Source organism: Pezoporus occidentalis, unplaced genomic scaffold (genome assembly GCF_034315485.1).
Source record: "Pezoporus occidentalis ecotype Australia unplaced genomic scaffold, CSIRO_AGI_Poc_V1 ctg229, whole genome shotgun sequence".
Lineage (NCBI taxonomy): Eukaryota > Metazoa > Chordata > Aves > Psittaciformes > Psittacidae > Pezoporus > Pezoporus occidentalis.
The window spans coordinates 1,216,948-1,236,073 of record NW_026914169.1 but is presented as its reverse complement, the minus strand read 5'-3'; the positions used below and the strand labels follow the sequence as shown (position 1 = coordinate 1,236,073).

Below are 19,126 nucleotides of genomic sequence, written 5' to 3'. Positions count from 1 at the left end.
AGCTTGACTATTCACAAATAAATGGAACATCCAAATCCTGAAATATCTCAGTTTGAAATGTCACCTGGTACCTTAAAGGAGGCACAGATCATGTGTGTCAGACAGTCACTCTCTTTCAAGCACAGCCACAACAACTGGGTTGCATCCCACAATAGCCCTGCCGGTCCTTTCTGGCTAAGAGGTGAGCTGTGTACTGTGAGAAATGTTATTTTACAGTGGGCTCAGTACATGGAGAACAAGGACATAAATAAGTGAACCTATGGCTCCAGGAGAAACAGGAAACCATTTGTCAATCAAAACATTTGTGTTGAGCTGTTTTGACAGTAATTTTCTGAGGGGGGAAAATAAAACTCCAAATTTACTTTGATTTAGGAGTACCATGATCCAGAATGCAGAGTGTAGTGAACTAGAGGGTTTCAAGAGCGCAGGGATCAGTGAATCTTTTTGCAATTTGGTCTGGAGGTGTGACGTTCACTTGGGTTTTTGCTCTTCACTATTATCAGAGAGCACAGTTTAGGATGCTGTGGGTTGAAATGTCCCCCAGAGACATGAAACATTAACACTACAGAAGGCAGAGACAAATTTCAAAGTGGCTAAGGAAACCAGGAGAAAGTACTACTTTTAGATTCAGATGGAGGGAGAGAAAGAACCGCTGTGAGATAGTGTTAACCTTGGTACCTAAATGGGATGTAAGAACTGAGATGCTGAGAAAACACCATTTGTGCACTCACACTCTTACCTAGGAGGAAGGGGAGAAAACTCTCTGTCTCCTGTAAACCTCAGGACTGCAGTCTCATGACAAAGGCTGTGAAGAAGAGAATAAATCAATGTCACATTTTAGTTACTTACTGGAATTCTTGTTGGTTTGTTAGGTTTTTGTTGTTTTTTTTTTTTCTCTGCAATAACTTAAAATACTCCTTAAGCAATCAAAAAATCTCCTTTAGTTTTAAGTGCTGGTTGGATCACACTATGCAATATCAGATGCCCCACTTTCTCTGAACCATTAGAGAAAGTGCAGACAAAATGGTTACACTTGAATTCCTGAAGATTTCAAAGGGAAAGTCATAAGAGAACTTAAAGCTCCACTCCAGGAGATGTCACTGGTTCCAATATCCTACAGAGATCCTCTCTCCAGAACTTCCCAGGGGGGAGAAAAGAAGAGTCTGTAACTGCCCACCACGAGTGAAAGGACACATAGTTCTGTAGCTTCTCAAATGCTGGTTAATGGCTCAGATAAAATCAGCTCACAGCAGTATATTACTAAGTGCCTGTGTTAGTAATCATCTCTGGATATGTTTCTCACCTACCCCACTTTTGGGGTAACTAAACAAAGACCTCAGAACATAACTCTCAGACTTGTATATTGGGATTAACCCCAGAAATGAGTCAAGACTTACATACCTGAGTTGTGCATCCATCGTCATCTGGCAGGTACTTACTGACTTCAATAGACTGAAAATGCCATTAACAGAGAGGCGGTTTTGACTGAGGCTAAGAAAGACAAACTAGACAATTAGGCTGCCTGTAGCACCTCTTCTCTGGAGACAGGCTGAGAGAGCTGGGCTTGTTCAGACTGGAGAAGGCTCCTTAAGGGGGGACCTTAGAGCAGCTCCAGTGCCTAAAGGGGCTACAAGAAACCTGGAGAGGGGCTTTGGACAAGGGCCTGTAGGGACAGGACAAGGGGGAATGGCTTTAACCTGACAGAGGGGAGACTGAGATGAGATCTTAGGCAGAAGTTCTTCCCTGTGAGGGTGCTGAGGCCCTGGCACAGGTTGCCCAGAGAAGCTGTGGCTGCCCCATCCCTGGCAGTGTTCAAGGCCAGGTTGGATGGGGCTTGGAGCAACCTGGTCTAGTGGAAGGTGTCCCTGCCCATGGCAGGGGTTGAAACTGGATGAGCTTTATGGTCTCTTCCAACCCTTCCAACCAGTCTGGAATTCCACAATTCTATGGACACACAGGACTGTCCTAGTGGAAGTAATCATTGGTGTGCTGCATTCTTGAGCCCATTTCATATCAGAAGTGGCATGGTGGAAAACATACACGACTGCTATTCCTGAGGAAATAGTTTTACAAATGGACACTTCAGACACATTTAGATCAGTTTCTGAGCATGATACTCTGAGCAAGTGATCAACTTCACAAACAGCCCCAAACAGTCTTACTGGCTGAGTCTCACCTTTCCTTCGTAGTGCTCAGAGCTGCTACAGTGGTAGTCTGGGTGAGGCCTTTGCCTCCTGGATTCTTCCTCAGCATCCCTGGTCCTTGCCAGGCACAAGAAAAGAGGGCAATTTGGTTTTGTACAAGGGTATACTTACTTCAGCTGCTTTGAAATTGATATCCAAGGCAGGCTTTCCAGCAACTACAGCCTGCATCTCCAAGCTTGCTACCTGACAAACTGAGGCATTTTCTAGTTAGTGTGGGCTATTTTGAACAGTATAAAACAACAAAACCCTCAAAATCTGCTTGCTTTCCCTTTCCTGGACTGTTTTTTGCTTTTTTTTTTTTTTTTTTTTTGCCTGGACTGCTCTTCTGTCCCAGGTCAATCTTCCCTGCCTATGACTGCCTATGAAGCAACTTCACACAAGGACAACATGATTCATTCTTTAGCCCCAAAACCATCTTACTTTAGAAAATCTAAGTGGGAGTAGAAAACAAGAAACCAAATGAGTGTTTATTGTCCTTCTGGAAAAAAAGGAAGGCAAAAAAACCACTGGGTGACAAAGATCTCCAGATCCAATTCAAACCAGTGAGCTAGAGAACCTGAATTTGAGGTGTAGCTAAATTCAAGATACAAGCTGGACTGAACTGCCTTGCAACAGCTATTCCTGCATTTTCCAGGGCAGACAGGCTAGAAGGAGAGCTTTACAGCTGAAATCAGATGGCTTCATACTGAGGCAACTACGGAAATGTAGGGATAACTCTTGTCGTAGTGTTCAGGTTGTGAAATGGATCTCTTGCATTCTCCCAGCAGGGCTGGATGGCTTTTGGAGGTTCATGACTCCCCCCTGCAGTCGTGCATCCAGCTCTGGGGCAACAACACACGAGGGACGTGGAGCTGTTGGAGTGAGTCCAGAGGAGGCTGCGGAGATGCTGTGAGGGCTGGAGCAGCTCTGCTCTGGAGACAGGCTGAGAGAGCTGGGCTGGTTCAGACTGGAGAAGAGAAGGCTCCTTAAGGGGAGACCTTAGAGCAGCTCCAGTGCCTAAAGGGGATACAAGAAACCTGGAAAGGGGCTTTGGACGAGGACCTGTGGGACAGGACAAGGGGGAATGGCTTTAACCTGACAGAAGGGAGACTGAGATGAGCTCTTGGGCAGAAGTTCTTGCCTGTGATGGTGCTGAGGCCCTGGCACAGGTTGCCCAGAGAAGCTGTGGCTGCCCCATCTGTGGCAGTCTTCAAACCAGTTTGGATGGGGCTTGAAGCAACCTGGTCTAGTGGAAGGTGTCCCTGCCTGTGGCAGGGGGTTGGAGCTGGATGAGTTTTAAGGTCCCTTCCAACTCAAACCATTTTGATTCTTGAAATGGGACAACATATAAGCCATCTGTGTCCCTTCACTGGCTCAGAGGATTTGCTCTGAGGGTGCTCAGAGGGTGCCTCCAGCAAGCAGCACGTCTTCCTTAGCAGGTTATGCTTTGTAACCGACTGTAGTTGTCACAGGAATCAAAAGTTGCTCAGCATTCACCCACACCCCCCCACACACACCCCCTTCCCACCCCGAACCTCACCAAAATCGCTAACCAGGATCTCACTAGACATAACAGAATGCTGAGACCCTTCCTCAGGTTCAGGCTCCATGTCTCGTCTCACTGTTCTCTACATGTAACATCTCCTGCTTCCTGCCACCCACCTGCAGCCTCTCAACAGTAAGGAAAAGAGGCACTTACTGCACTTCAGAGAGACAGGAACAGCTCTGGAGCATGGCAACAATCTCCTTTGCATGTTGGGAAGACAGGCTGCAGTACTGCAAGCTGTGAACAGGAAGTTTTAATGAGCGAGCAGTGAGGGGACAGCGGGACTCATGCACTTCTGGTGTCTCTCTCCAAGTGAGGGCATACAGAAACAGTACCAAGAGAGATTTTTTACTCTGTTGTCACAGCCCTGGGCATATCATTCTGTCCCTCTGTAGCCTCTTTGCAAAAGGAGTTCAGAGGGACACTCTTGCAGAGAGCTGTGCCTTGTGAGAGCTGCCTGTCACCACCATCCACGAGAAGGGGATGGATAGAATTGTTCCTGTTGTGTACAGAGTAGTGACAGAAAGAGGAGGGAGGGGAGGGCCATTTCCCAACATTGTCATGCTCAGATAACATGCCTGAGGTCTATTTTGAGAAAACCATTACTCTCTATTCTATGATTCTATGATTCTTCTAGAGCCCAAGCAAGAAGGAAAACTATTATGCCTTTGAACATATGGCAAGATGGACACTACCAAGGGAACTCTGCCTCTCTAGAGTTGCTCTCTAGAGCCTAACACACAAGAAATAAAGCTACTGGCTGCCCAAATAGCAATTTCTATTGTTATTTTTATTTACTGATTCAGGTTTATTTAAAATATTTTTGTATGTGGAAGCATATTCTGTCCTTAAGGAACAACACAGGAGCTACCTTTGTCCTTCTGTAGTAGCTGTCATCTGCAAATGACATTCACCAGCAGGGATTTCAATGTCTTCTCTTACCATAACTTCATTTGTTTAGTTGGAATTACGTGTTCCTTATTCTCTTCCCACCTCAAATCCAAAGATCTGAAAACAAGCAAAATATCTGGCTTTTAATATGCCTTCACAAAACACGTGATTTGAATGCTGGTTAGTATTTTCTGGAAGAAACCACGAAGTCTGTGTTCTGTGCAACCATTCCATGCAAACTTAAGTGATTTTCAAGAGCCAGAAGAGCCCCATCAGGAGATCAGGGCACAGGGATTTCACTGTATATTTGAATCAACTTGGTAACTGAGCCCCAGTTCAAAGGCACTACCAAGATGCAGGATGTTGTGCCTCCATGTGGGACTGTGCCATCACACAAAGGGATAAACAAGTCCATGTGTGCCAGGCTGCCCACAGCATCTGAATAGGATGTTCAGGCATCTGAATAGTAGTTTCTACAGGGCAGGCTGAGCCAGTTTACTCATGCTTGTAGAATACTGGGAGGTCTCTCAAGGACTGCATGACAGGGTAAATTGAGCTCCCTTTCAAGGAACAAGTGATTGTTTTGTAGTTTCTAAATTAAGATCAAATCCAGCCTCCCCTCTAAAGTACATACAGGCAGGGAGAACACAGGAGCCAGCCAGAGAAGGAGCAGTCTTTTCCTTCATTTAGCCTCACACTAAATTGTTTTTCAGCAGTTTTGCAGCAGAAAATCAGCACATCAACCTTACTCAGGCACTAAGGTGAGCCTTTGTGGAACTGACTGGTAGGTCTGCGTAAAGACCAGCTATTTTGCTTACGTTTATGCTTGCTCAGGTGGATTGAGCTCTGCCAGATACAAGGGTAGAGACAACCAGTTCTGTGACTGGAGTGGTTTATGGTGATGCCAAGCTGATTGTCTGAATCAGCCTAACGCTGTATACAGCACAACACCAAGTACAGTTTCTCACCTTGGAACTTTCCCAGATGGGCCAGAAAAATACATAATCACAGTGTACTTCCTGAAAAAAAATCCAAGCGAATGTTAGGGCAGAGGTGGAAAGATGCCATCTCTTTCACAGAGGTGCTTATAATAAGGACCCAAGCTGTTGCCTGGAGGCTAAAGAGGGCCTTGGCACGTTCCACACCAGCACATTGCCACAGGCGAGCCACAAAACAGGCATGTGGCTACAGGGCAGCAGGACACCCCTCATGCTGGGGCTGTGGTACACACACCACAGTAACACAGGTAAGAAGACTGAGTTGGGGGGTTTTAATATTTTTTGCAAGACCAGCAGTTTGTTGGAAAGAGGATCAGTAGAAGCTCCATTCCAGCAAGAAAAATATGAAAAAGCTGCATGCAATTCAGCTTCCATGAAGTCACAGCAAGGATTCATTTGGGCTGTTAAACTTACAACATATGACAAACATAAGAGCTAGGATTTAAAAATTCCATCTTTTCTTGGTCATTCTGGACCCATGAAAACACCAAAACCTGTAATTTAAAGGAATACAGACATAAAGCTACTTAAATCCACACCTTTTCAGTAAACTTAGCTGATTTGTAGCAAATTCATGCTAGCTGGTAAAGAAGTTGATGTATCCAGAGCTTAAAAGCAAGTTTAAATTCTATTATATATGAAGTATTACAGCCTGCTAAACAATTTCTAGACCAAGGATAAAGCAATCTGTTAAAAAAATGCAAAGAGTAAGTACATAATGTGATGAGTTCAAATTTTGTTTCAAACAGAAAACAGAAAGGATTAAAATTAATTTTTGTTGACTTGATTAGCCAACAATTAAGCTGTAAAGCAGTATCCATTTAAAAGGCAGCACCTAAAGAGACAACATACAGCATGTACCTGACAAGCATCTCAGTAGCATTCTGACAAGTGATGACTTCCTTTGCCAAAGTGAGAACAGCAGCCAAGGAAAAGTTGTTGTTGCTCAGACTGTGAACATGAGGAAGAAGACAACCTCACCTGCTGGACCCAACATACCTCTTGCTGTAAAATAAATCCCATTTAAGTATGGCACGTTACAGTAGTGTGGTCTAAAGCCCATTATAACACCCTGAAGACACAACACTAGCAACCTCTGAGGAGATATTCTTTAATTGCATGTTTATTCTGTTTCAGTACTTGTTGGACCTCATTAAATATGAACCGTGAGGTCTTGCTTCTCTTTCTGGGATGCTTTTAAACACTTCTAATCATACTGCAAAGCCATTAATTAACTCTTGCATGGGATCCAGCAGTAATTGCAGGTATTTTTGATTCACCTGCTTGCACCTGGGGGTATGTGGAAGACCTTTAAAGAGGCACTCCCTTTTAACTGGGGTAGGAAGGCAGTACTGTGGCTTTGACTTAGAGCATGCCTCTTATTGCTGAAAATCCAAGGGAACAGTGTCTTTTCTGTCTCTTCCTTTGAACTGTAGCTAAAATCCACGTGGAAATGGGATGTTGTCAGTGGTTTTGTCCACAGACTGATTTATCTAATACTGTTCCTGGTTACAGTATCAATAGTTGGACTTGTTGACCTGAAAGATCGTTTCTAACCTAAAAGTTCCTATGATACTATGTAGGGTCAGCACAGCTCCCTCAGTCTTTCCTCATAAGGGAGATGCTCCACTCCCTTGATCATCTTTGTTGCCCTTCGCTGGACTCTCTCCAGCAGCTCCCTGTCCTTCTTGAACTGAGTGCTTTGCCCACTGCCCTTTGCCCACCCTTCCAAGAGACCTAGTTCTCAGAGTGCTGGTATCTTGCAGACCATAACAAAAGCAGTCATGGACTAGAGTGTGCATGAGCCAAGAAAGAATCCCCCAAAATCCTGTGTTTCATTCTCCTAATGGAAGGGAACAGCCCAACTGTTTTGGTCGTCTGCTAAGCTGCTCATGGGCCCCGTGCATGGCCCTGTGCCTGCATGAGCCATTTACAGTTAGGATGTACCATCAGAAAGCTTTTCTAACAGCGAATTGCACAGTATTCCAGTTCTTCCTAATGGAGGCAAAGAACCATCAGTGCTGTCCTTTTTACAATGGTATTGCTAGCCAGGAATAGCAGTTTTTATGTCTGTTTTTGCTCCTCTGCCTCACAGCAGACAACATTCTCTTCAGGGCAAGGTAATTCTCCCCCTGGCTGCTCCCCATCTTCTACACATTAGCAACTCTACACATACTCCTCTGAAGTCAGTCACAGAAATACAAAATGAGACCTTTTCCATGACAGGATCCAAAGAGATCCTCCTTGAAAAGGCCTTCCAGCATTACAGAAAAGCACCAATAGAGAGCACCTGAGATTGCAATTGTCACCTTTTGTTCATCTGGTTTATGGTGATTTCATACTTTCTCATTTGCTTGCAGGATTCACCCTGCCTCTGCAAGGTCAAGAAATGCCCATCATTTTCTCTCTTCTCTACTACACTAATTACCCTATTGTTTGATCGTTTCAATCAAAACAAAGAAGCATAAAAATATATCTTTGTATTTATATATATCCTTAACATCCTTCCCTCACTCACAGGTTTTTTTTTTTCATAAATTGCTTCAGTATCACAGTTATGCTGTTCAGATCAGCATTTCTCACATCTTCTTTCTCACCCTTCTAAAACAAATCCAGGCTCTCCCTTCCAACCCCTTACCCTTTCTCCCCACCACCAGCCCATCGCACTCAGTGTGTTTACCTCAAGTGCTCTACATTTTTACAGCTGGCCAGAATTTCCGAACAGTCAATGTCCATGAAACATCCTCTAAAATCCAAACAAGTCAAACCCTGGCCCAAGTTCATGACAAAAAGCAAAGCCAACATGTCCAGGGATGTCAGTCTAAAGTTTTTGAACTCGTACTTGAAATTCAGCAGGCTCCTGATGTGCTGGACTACTTTGAGGTCCTGTGTTTCAAAAGTGCAATGGCAGAGTTCAGTGACCTTAGGCCCTGTCAGATTAGTGGCTGCCAGTTTCCTGAGAAACTGCAGGATTACATCCTGCTTATCCTGCATCCAAGCTTCATCTTGTTCAGCTAGCAGCATGAGAAATGTCCTACGTTCTTTTGACAACAGGCCTGAGAGGAAGATGTGAAAACTCTCCATTATCCCGGTCTTTGCCTTGTTCTTTAAAGTCCATTTTGACTTCAAAAATAACTTCTTCCTCAAGTAGTTCTTGTCCACCCTCTTACTTACCATGAGAGACAATGCTGCAAAAAACTCTTGCAAACTCAAGTGCACAAAGGCATAGCCACCCTCTGGGCAAATGCCACTCATCTTCACCTCCAAAGCAGTCAGCAGTCCATGTAAGGAAGCAAATTCCTTCACGTGCTCTGGAATTTCTCCAGCATAAAATACAAGATTTTTTTCTTCCAGGACTTTCATTGCAAGATCACAGAGACCCAAAATGGCCTTTTTGTTGCAGTGCAGCTTAGCCCCCTCACCACCTTCATGTTCTCTCTGCTGTTTATTTATGAAGATGAGAAGCATTTTGATATAAAACTGTGTCAGTGTAAGGAAGCTCCACATTCGTCTTGTGTTTAAGGAGCAAAGAGTTGCACACAACTGGGATGTGGCACATGCTCAGGAGCTTAATGTTGTTCTTCAGGTGAGCAAAGGCTTGCTCTTTGAATGAAGGCTGATGAAAATAGTGGCTGGCATATTCCTTAATCTTCTCATGGTCAAATCCCCAAATTTCTGCTAGCAGATTTACTGTAGTTACTAAGAAGTCAGGTAGTCTCATAGGTCAGCTGGTGACCACCACTGTGCACCCAGGCAGGAGCTTCCCATGACAGAGGTCTGCAAAGAGCTCAGATATGGACATACAGGAAGTAAGGGTTGGCCTTCCCTCAGAAGAGCCTGACATGGCCATGTTAGCTGCAAACTCATCCAGCCCATCAGAGATGATCAGTGTACAGCAGGTATTTTCCAGCAGGAAACACTGCATCAGGGCTGTCTTCTGTCTGAAGGAACAGGTCAAACAAAAGCTCCTTCAGAGTCAATTTTCTTTTTAATAAATTCAGCTGCTGAAACTCAAACAGGGAAGTGAAGAGAAACTGAGATAGGTCACCTTCAACCCGTTTCTGATAAATGCTGTGCATTAGCACGGTCTTGCCTGCACCTGGTTTACCAAACAAAAAGATTACCTTCATTGTTTCTGATGGGACCACACTACAAAACAGATCTGATACTTTCACAGCTGTATCCACATATTCTTCTGGCTTACTTTGGGATTTCTCTGTTCCCTCTTTTAAGCAGGAGGTTTTGCTCTGCCGAATGACAAGGCTGACAAAGGCTTGGTTGACAGCCAGTGGCTGCATTTGTTCCCACACTGCTGCTCCTGCTGCTCTCCAGCATCCATATCTCTGGCAGACAGAATCCATGCCGGTACTTTTTAGGTGCATCTGAGAAGACAACAGAGCAAGTATGAGGGTGAAATAGTTCTGAACAGTGACAGATCCAAAATACTACCACTTATAGACAGAGAAAACATCGTCTTGGTCAGAGGCTGCTCCACACAGCTGGGTAAAGATGACAAATTTTGGGCACATGAAAATAACTTGTAATTTTTCCTACTTTTGCATAGGGGCCGAAGGAAAGCAAAATTAAGGGAAAAGGTGAAACAGTTTTGTAAAAATTAAATCTTAGTATCTCTTTAAGCTATTGGTATGTTATGCATATAACCTCCTGTTCATTAGCTCCCTGTTCACCCACAGCCTTGTGCCACACTTGTCAGCTTACCAGCACCTTGGGACACTGCTTTTGCTTTGAGAACTGGAGATCCCTGATGGTACCAGCATCTCTTTGCTGAAGACAGAACAGTGGCAATCATTAAGGGTGCCCAGCACCTTCTGAAAAAACCTATCCTCACTCATGTCAGCAGACAAGATCTGGCATCCTGGGAGCACCTCAAGGCCTTTTCTGTATGCAAACTGTCCATCAAAAACCAGCTGCAGCTGCTGGGAGCTTTGCCATGCTCCCTGCATTCCCACATGCGACATTGGAGCATGGGCATCACAAAGCTAAAAGCAGAGGTGGAAAAGGGTGGAAGGACAGCTGATGAAGGAAAGGACATAGACTCTGGTGCAGGACAGCCTGCAGGTCTGCTCAGGCTACTCAGTCTTTCCTGGAATTACTCTGGCTCAACTCTGTTACCACTCATCTATTCAGTTTTCTGTTTTAGAGTGAGCTGAAACCATACAAGTTTTAAATGTGCTAGAGAAATTGTGGAGCCTTTAGTGGGTTTTCAATTGCCGGTATAGCTCCTGATTTGGCTTAAAAAAGAGCAAATACAGGGATGACCTACAACAGAATGCTTCACCAGCGTATCACACTTCAACAGAGTTCGTAGCCTGTGCCACTCTTCTCCACTAGATTTAATACACCTCTGCAAAGGAAATGGATGCTTCTTGTGATTCACCAGGTTCCACTGTCTGTGTATTTTATAACCTGCTGCATTAAGAGTTTATGCACATACTAAATAAAAGTTTCCCTCAAGCTGGGAGGTTGAGGTTTTGGGTGTTTAAATAGGTCCTTCCTCAGAGACAAGTGCACCACTGCCCTGCAGCTAGAACTTCTACTTACCGAGCTGTTGTTGTTTCACATCCTTCTCATGCATAGAGCTGCTGTGATGGTGACATCGAGCAGAACCTGAAAGTTGAAAAGTCAGAAACATGTCAAATGAGGATTTTGAATGGCGTATTATTAAAGCATTTGGGCAGCTGGAGAGGCGAAATCAGAGACACAAAACTATTTGCAAATTCAGGCTGAGTCTACAGAACTGCTTTTGCAAATGCTGAAGTAAAAGCAGAGGGGCATCTAGCTATAGAAAGTCAGCTTGGTCTGGTCCTCATGAGGCTAATTCATCCTCTAATCTCACCCCAAATATGCTACAGCTCTCAGGAATGACCAAGGGGTCTGGGTTGGTTTAAAGGCCCTTCAGTAATGGAGCTCCCTGAACCTTTCCAGGTAATTCATTCCAACACTTCAGTTTGTTTATATGGATTTTTCCTAGTGGATAACAACAATCTTGCCTGCCTCAGTGTGAACTGCTACCTCCCCATTCTCTCCACTTGAGTCTTTCTGCAGAGAAATCAAGCAAGTCCTTTGTCTTCCCTGAGACACATGATCAGCTACAAGGATTCAACATTTATCTAATACTGGAACATGATGTGCTGCTTATAGCCAAATCTTACCCTTCTCAGCCAGTGGCAGCAGAGACATCAGAAACAGGGAGGTGCAAGCTTCTGGTGGAATCCTGGCTTTGAAAATCTTTGCAGGAAACAACATGAATTTTAAAAGGCATATTTTCCAAGAAATGTGTTAGGTTTAGCAAATGATGCTTTCATCCTTTTGCTCAATCCCCTCATTTGCTTAGAAGCACAGTGCCAAGTAGTGCCAGAACATTACAAAAAAGACCTATCACAACAGCTCATCAAAACGTACCCTCAGAAATAGCTCTGCTGGCAGCACAGCTGCTGGAAGGCAAAAGTAATGAGGTACATGTTCAGAGGAGCATACAGCAATAGAGAGAGCATTAATGACCTAACCAAAGATAGCAGTGGGTGGTGGAGTTTCAAACACTTGGATGCACATTTAGCAAAAGCCACCTGATTGGTCAACAACAGGCAATCCGCCAACAATGCTGGCCCAGCCCCATCAGAACTTTTACATTCTGCAGAGGGGGATAAAGTTCCTATGGTGCACATTAGGAACATGCTAGTGAAAACAGCCAGAGTTATTCCTGACTCAAGCCAAGGCAAACCCACTCGTGGGATTTCTTTTGGTCAATGACCTGGGTGCATTTGCTGGGCAGTGTGGGAAGATGGGGAATTCCAATATATATCTTAGGAAGATTTGGTTTTAGGTTAGAATAGCCAGTAAATTAAACTGTACGATGTTAACTGTCATATGACACTGCATATTATCTATCACTTCTATGGAGGCTCTATGCCATATCAAGGGTTCTATAGATTAATGAAGAATCATCTCTGGTGAATCTGGACAAGCATAGCAGTGAAGGAACCAGAACTGGCCTCAGCATGCAAAAATCCAACACCACACATACCATTTTTCCTGCCCTGAAGGACTGTTACAACAGACAGAACCCAAAGTCATGGACTAAACTAACTCAATGGACTTTTATGATGGTCCACAGACTAAGGGAATTATATCTGTGTGTATACAAATCAGAAGACTGTGATGCTGATGGTGGTTAACTGGGATGTATTGGAAAATGTGGGAGCTGAGCTTGATGTAAATGGTATAAAAAAAGGGTTGGATACTGTTCTGGCTTTGGCTGGGATAGAGTTAATTCTCTTCCTAGTAGCTGGTGCAGTGCTGTGTTTTTAATTCAGGATGAGAATAATGCTGATAACACACCAGTGGTTTAGTTGCTGCTCATTAGTGCCTGCCTTGATCAGTCTCTCATGCTCTGTCAGCGAGGAGGGGGCACAAGAAGCAGGGAGGAAGAAGAGACAGGACACCAGACCTGAACTAGCTTAAGGATATTCTACACCCCAGGATATCATGCTCAGTATAACAACTGGGAAGAGTTGAATGGGAGCCAGCAATGGCTGCTTGTGGACCCTAGGCTTTGGTCAGTGGATGGTAAACAATTGTATTGTGCATCACTTGGGATTTTTTGTGGGGTTTATTACTCTCTCTTTCTCCTTTTCATTACTGTTTTACTTTGTTTCAATTATTAAACTGTTCTTACCTCAACCCATCAGTTTAACCTTTTTTCAGGTCTCCTCCCTATCCTACCAAGGAAAGGGGAGGTGTGAGCAAACAGAGGTGTGTGGTGCTTGGTTTCCAGCTGGGATTAAACCACAACAATCACAAGCACTGCAAAGCTACCCAGATCATGGAGGATGTGGTTCTGAGTAGATCTGAGACAGAAAGAAACTGAATAGCAGTACCACATATCCCACCCAAACACTGCAGAAAAGCCCACAGCCCAGTTTCTTTCAGTTGTTCTCCACTCTTCCTCAGGATTCAAATCCACCCAAAGCAGGGTAAGCTGGAGTGATGGACCTGAAAGAAAGCAGGAACACAAAATATCAATGACTAGATATTTCCACAGGAAGTTTCCTTGTGAGGGAAGCCAGCTGCCAGGTTAGCCTCCACAGGCTCAGCTGGCCACGCACTGGGGAAGGAGGTACATAAACTGCTGTGAAAAGCTGCCCTGCAATTTCTGAGAATGACCATAACCATCTCACCAGTGAGACTCCTTGTAGGCTAGGCAATACCTCTGCCTTGCTGTCAGCCTTGGGCATGTGTAAAACAATGAGGTGGTTGGTGACAGTCAACATGCCTTCACTAAGGGGAAATCCTGCCTGATCAATATGGTGGCCTTCAGATACAGGGGCAGAGCATTTGATGTCATCTACCCAGACTTGAGCAAAGTTCGACACTGTCACACATGACACCCTTGTCTCTAACCTGGAGAGACATGGATTTGATGGATGGACCACCATCCAATTGGCTGGTAAGGAACTGGCTGGACAGCTGCATAGAGAGTTGTGGTCAATGGCTCAATGTCCAAATGGACACCCGTGATGTGTGGTGTCCCACAGGTGTCACTATTGGGACTGATCCTGTTCAACATATTTGTCAGTGACATGGACAGTGGGATCAAGCACCCTCAGCAAGTTTGCCAATGACATGAAGCTGTGTGGTGTGGCTGACACAGTGGAGGGAAGTGATGGGATCCAGAGGGACCTGGATAGGCTGGAGAGGTGGGATCATGAGAACCTCATGGAGTCCAACAAAGCCAAGTGCAAGGTCCTGCCCCTGCCCCAGCACAAATCCCCAAGCTGGGCAGAGACTGGATGAAGGAGACCTGAGGAGAGGGACTTGCAGGTGTCGGTTGATGAGAAGCTCCCCATGACCCAGCTTCAGTGTGCGCCTGAGCCCAGAACCCCCACCGTGTGCTGAGCAGTGTCTCCAGAGCATGAGCAGCAGGTCAAGGGAGGGGATTCTGCCCCTCTGCTGCACTCTGGGGAGAACCCCCCTGCAGTCCTGCATCCAGCTCTGGGGCAACAACACAAGAGGAACGTGGAGCTGTTGGAGTGAATTCAGAGGAGGCCACAGAGATGCTGTGGGGGCTGGAGCAGCTCTGCTCTGGAGACAGGCTGAGAGCTGGGCTGGTTCAGCCTGGAGAAGAGAAGGCCAGGAGACCTTACAGCACCTCCCAGTGTCGAATGGGGGCCTACTGGGATGCCAGAAAGGGACTCTTCATCAGGGACCGTAGTGATAGGACAAGGGGCAATGGGTTAAAGCATAAACAGGGTTGATTAGGTTGGGTATCAGGAAGAAGTTCTTCCCTATGAGGGTGCTGAGGTGCTGGCACAGGTTGCCCAGAGAAGCTGTGGCTGCCCCATCCTTGGCAGTGTTCAAGGCCAGGTTGGACAGGGGTTGGAGAAATCTGGTCTAGTGGAAAGTGTCCCTGCCTGTGGAGAGGGCTTGGAACTGGATGATCCTAAGGTCCTTTCCAACCCAAACCATTCTGTGATTCTCTTAACACAGGAACTGCTCCACTACCCTGGGGAACAGGGCAGGGAATAGACATGTCTGGGGAACACACAGCTCACTGTTCTCCAGGGCTGTTCATGGCAATTAACTCCCTGTTTCTTATGGTGCACGCTGGGACAGAGAGAATGGGCAGGGCTGAGGGAGGCACGAGTCTTTCCTTTCCTAGCTGGCCCAAGTAAATTAAATTTCAGCACTATTTTCAAATGCCTATTCCACCAGCAACTGATGAGATGAACCACCTTCAAAGTATGGCAGCACAGCAGCTACCAGCAGCAGTCTGCCTGCAGAACAGAAAGGGCACTTTTGTTCTCAACATCTGAAAACTGCATATGGCACACCAGATACAATATTTGCAGTGCTGTAACTGAGAAGCAGTCTTGGAGTGAAAAGCACAGTTAAAGGGTCTCTCTGTCCATAGGAACAGATAGAACTGCAAAGGGCAAGTTGGGATCTATGACTTAAAATGGGTAACATCAATAGAACTGGGCAAGGCAGGAAGTGCTCACTGCTCAGGGAGTGCAATGCTTGAATCCTGCCTCTGTCTAGACAGGAACAGAGAATGCAAACAGCAGATGCAAACACACAACTTATAAGGTACTGAAGGAACTGGCAAGCCTCAGCAAGAAGCAAGGAGCTCCTGTTGCTGTGTGAGCTTTAGCCAGTCCCCAAATTCACACAGAAGGAAAAAAATTAAGAGCAGCTTTTCCTTCAAATCATCTTTTTTCACCAACAGTGAAAGCAGGACTAGCCCACTTCCTGACAGCAACACTAAGCACCTATCCAGGTCATGAGGCATGCACTTCGCTCTCTGCACTGCCAGGGCCCTGGCTGTGTCTTCTCTAACCTGCTGAGCTTCATTTCTTGCTGCTTCATTTTACCCCAGCATACATTTCAGGAGGATACAGCAATCTCCTGGCAGGTTCCTGTATCACTTTGGGTTCCTTTGGCCACTACCTCCACCACCTATCCTCTCCCCACGCTGGATACAAGTATCAGAGCCCTTCTCTCTCTTTCTGCTGTGAGGACCTGAGCTGGTGTTTCATTTTCTGGAAACTGAGTGGCTGGCGGCTGAGGAGGTAACTCAGAATTTAGCAGCTTCCAACTATTCCAGCAGCTGTTACATGAGGGCCCTCAAACACCCCACAGCGGTGGCACATACCTTCACTGCACCAAAGGCTTCTCACTGACATTCAGATGATGGATGCCACCACAAAGGGCAAAGGGCGAAGGGAAGCCTTCATATGTTAAATCCTCTCACTGCCATTTCCAGCATTTCCCTGCTGGGAGTGCAGGCAGGTACCCTGCTATTCCGAGCTCTAGTATTAGCATGAAACAACAAAGAACAAGGCTCCAAATGGGCATACATGCTGCACCACAGCCTCACACAAAATCCGTTCAACACTCAAATAGCCTGTGTCCTGGACTGCATCACCAGCAGTGTGACCAGCAGGTCAAAGGAGATGGCTCTCCCCCTCTACTGTACTCTCGTGAAACTCCATTTGGATACTGTGTGCAGTTCTGGTGTCCTCAACATAAGGACATGGAACTGTTGGAACAAGTCCAGAGGAGGCCACGAGGATGATCAGGGGACTGGAGCACCTCCTGTATGAACTTCCCCTGTTTAAGTTTAAATCCATCACACCTCGTCCTGTCGCCACAGTCCTCTATGAAGAAAGAGTCCCTCCCCAGCATCCCTATAGGCCCCCTTCAGATACTGGAAGGCTGCTATGAGGTCTCCGCACAGCCTTCTCTTCTCCAGGCTGAACAGCCCCAACTTCCTCAGCCTGTCTTCATACGGGAGGTGCTCCAGTCCCCTGATCATCCTCATGGCCCTCCTCTGGACTTGCTCCAACGGCTCCATGTCCTAGTGGACTCACCACACTTCTTATGGATAACAACATTTTCATTACAGCCACTGCCTCCAACTGCTAATGACCGATATGGGGAAGTGGTTTTCTTCTGGTATATTTTAAAACTTCTGTAATTCCTGCATTTGTGGGTCAGGAAAATTAAAAAAAAAAAAATGCAATTTAACATCTAGAGAGAAAAAAATGTAGTATTTTGTTTTTTGTCTTCAAATGAAGGTATCAAAACATTTCATCTCATCATTGAGAAATTCCTGAGCTATTACTGCATCCATGTTTTCCCTTCTCACAGCTATCACGATGCACTCCACTCTCACAACAAGCAGTAGGGAATCCCTACAGCACAGCACCCCTTTTTCCCAAATAGACTAAATTAATCTCTCAAGAACACTATATTCTCTCCGGGCAAAGTGACTTTGACCTGGTAGACACTTCCAACTTGGGAATCCTGATGATATGACCATGCAGGGTCCCACAAGGTCCACAGAATCTTCCATCTTCAAGTCAGGCCAATTCCTACTGAAAGGGTGAAGAAAGTGCCCACCAACAGCAGCCAGGCCTAGCAGTGGTGAAAAAGCACATCTGAAAACATGAACTATTGCTATTTGCTCCAATAACTATTTTTGGAGGTCCTGATCTTACTCTACACATTATGGTGAAAGGCAAGACTAAACCAAGTGGCTTGGTTAAAAAGGCTTGTAACTGTTGGACACCACAGAGAGGGCTGCCAGTTCTCACTGATGAGGCACTGACCATGTGAATGAGGCACGGATGTTCTCTCTGCCTAGCCTGGTCTGTTAGCTCTGGGGGCCAAGGCATTGGCTGTTTTTGGAGATAGTTAGAGAAAGCTGGCCATTACCTTCCCCTGCCAAACTCATGAGCTGTGTCTCCAGGTGCAGGGGGAAGTCACATTCCATGCAGAGGCCCTGTACAAACTGTTCCCAGGTGGCAGGACCAGTCTCCTCCAGCAGGCCAAGGAGCACTGAGACTTTTTCTTTGTGGTTGGTGATCCCATCCAGGCCATTCAGGGCCAGTCCTGGGAGGAAGTGCTGGGAGGTCATCAGCAGCCATACAGGATGGTGGCTGAGGAACTCCACTAGCTGGGAGTGGGCACTGACTACATCCAGGTCTAGATCATCACTCTGAAATGGTGGTTAGAGGGTAGCAATGGGCATAGAAGTGAGAGATGTTCACACACGCAGCCCTGCGGTGAAGCAGCCAGCACAGCCCTTGATGACTTGATCTGCTTTTCTAGCCCTGGTCTAACTCAGAATATCCTAGTTGCCGTACTCTCACAGTGTAATGTGGACAGTCCCAGCCCAGCCATGATACAGTGCAAGGACCACAGTCCTTACCTGCCCACTGCCTAACACAGCAGTACTGTGAAGGGCAGGAGCAAGCAACAGGAGTCAGTCTCTCTGGAATCAGCCAAAGAGAAGCTCTGTTGACATCTGTATCACTACAGTGGCCACATGCCACATATGACAAGCTTCACATGCAGCAGGAGGCATGCGGAGAGACTTTAAGAGCAAGATATTTCCCTCATCAAAGGGCTCAGACAACTGTTCTTGCTGCTCCTTTTGTGGGGATGAACAACTCGTTTCTGCTTTGGTGTCAAAGCCTCTCTTCACTTTCACTTCCTTCCCACAGCAAACCTGTGCAATTAGTGTCCTACCTGCATTGTTGTGTGGTCAGCCTCCTGTCAGTTGCCAAGTGCAAAGATAGCTTCTGCTCCATTCCCTGATGAAGAACTGAACTGCTAGCAGCAGCACTTCAGCACACCCCAACCCATGGTGCATGCCCACATGAGGTTGTCTCACTCCATGTAGATGCCTAAGGATAGTAACACAGCAGGATGCAGATAGAAAAGGACATAGACAATTACACAAACCACAGATCTAGAGCTTTGCCTTTGATCCCAGGGTCAGCTCTGGAGCTTTTCATCTCTAGGTAGCAACTTTCACTCAAACCAGCAGTGACCACAGTCTGGACATTTGAGCATCCACTACTGGTGTGATAAAAATGCAGGACTGAGCCTTGTGCCCTAAGACGCAAGTGAAGACATGCTTTACAGGAGCAGTTTAAAGGAATCACAGCTTTCCTGGTGTCACCGTCCATCCAACCTGGCCT

General features: G+C 45.8%; 1 protein-coding gene across 1 annotated transcript in view; it reads right to left on the bottom strand.

Moving 5' to 3' along the window:
- NLRC5 (NLR family CARD domain containing 5) overlaps positions 1-18,150 on the bottom strand; it is a gene marked incomplete at its 5' end in the record, with an annotated part of 40,528 nt that extends 22,378 nt beyond the window's left edge. The window contains 15 exon segments of the mRNA XM_062621320.1: positions 740-805; positions 1,402-1,491; positions 2,316-2,355; positions 2,358-2,395; positions 3,883-3,966; positions 4,672-4,737; positions 5,589-5,639; positions 6,480-6,569; positions 8,299-9,111; positions 9,113-9,532; positions 9,534-9,980; positions 9,982-10,000; positions 11,181-11,317; positions 15,191-15,242; positions 17,856-18,150. Coding sequence (XP_062477304.1) covers positions 740-805; positions 1,402-1,491; positions 2,316-2,355; positions 2,358-2,395; positions 3,883-3,966; positions 4,672-4,737; positions 5,589-5,639; positions 6,480-6,569; positions 8,299-9,111; positions 9,113-9,532; positions 9,534-9,980; positions 9,982-10,000; positions 11,181-11,317; positions 15,191-15,242; positions 17,856-18,150 — 2,708 coding nt within the window.
- Between the last annotated feature and the right edge of the window lie 976 nt (positions 18,151-19,126).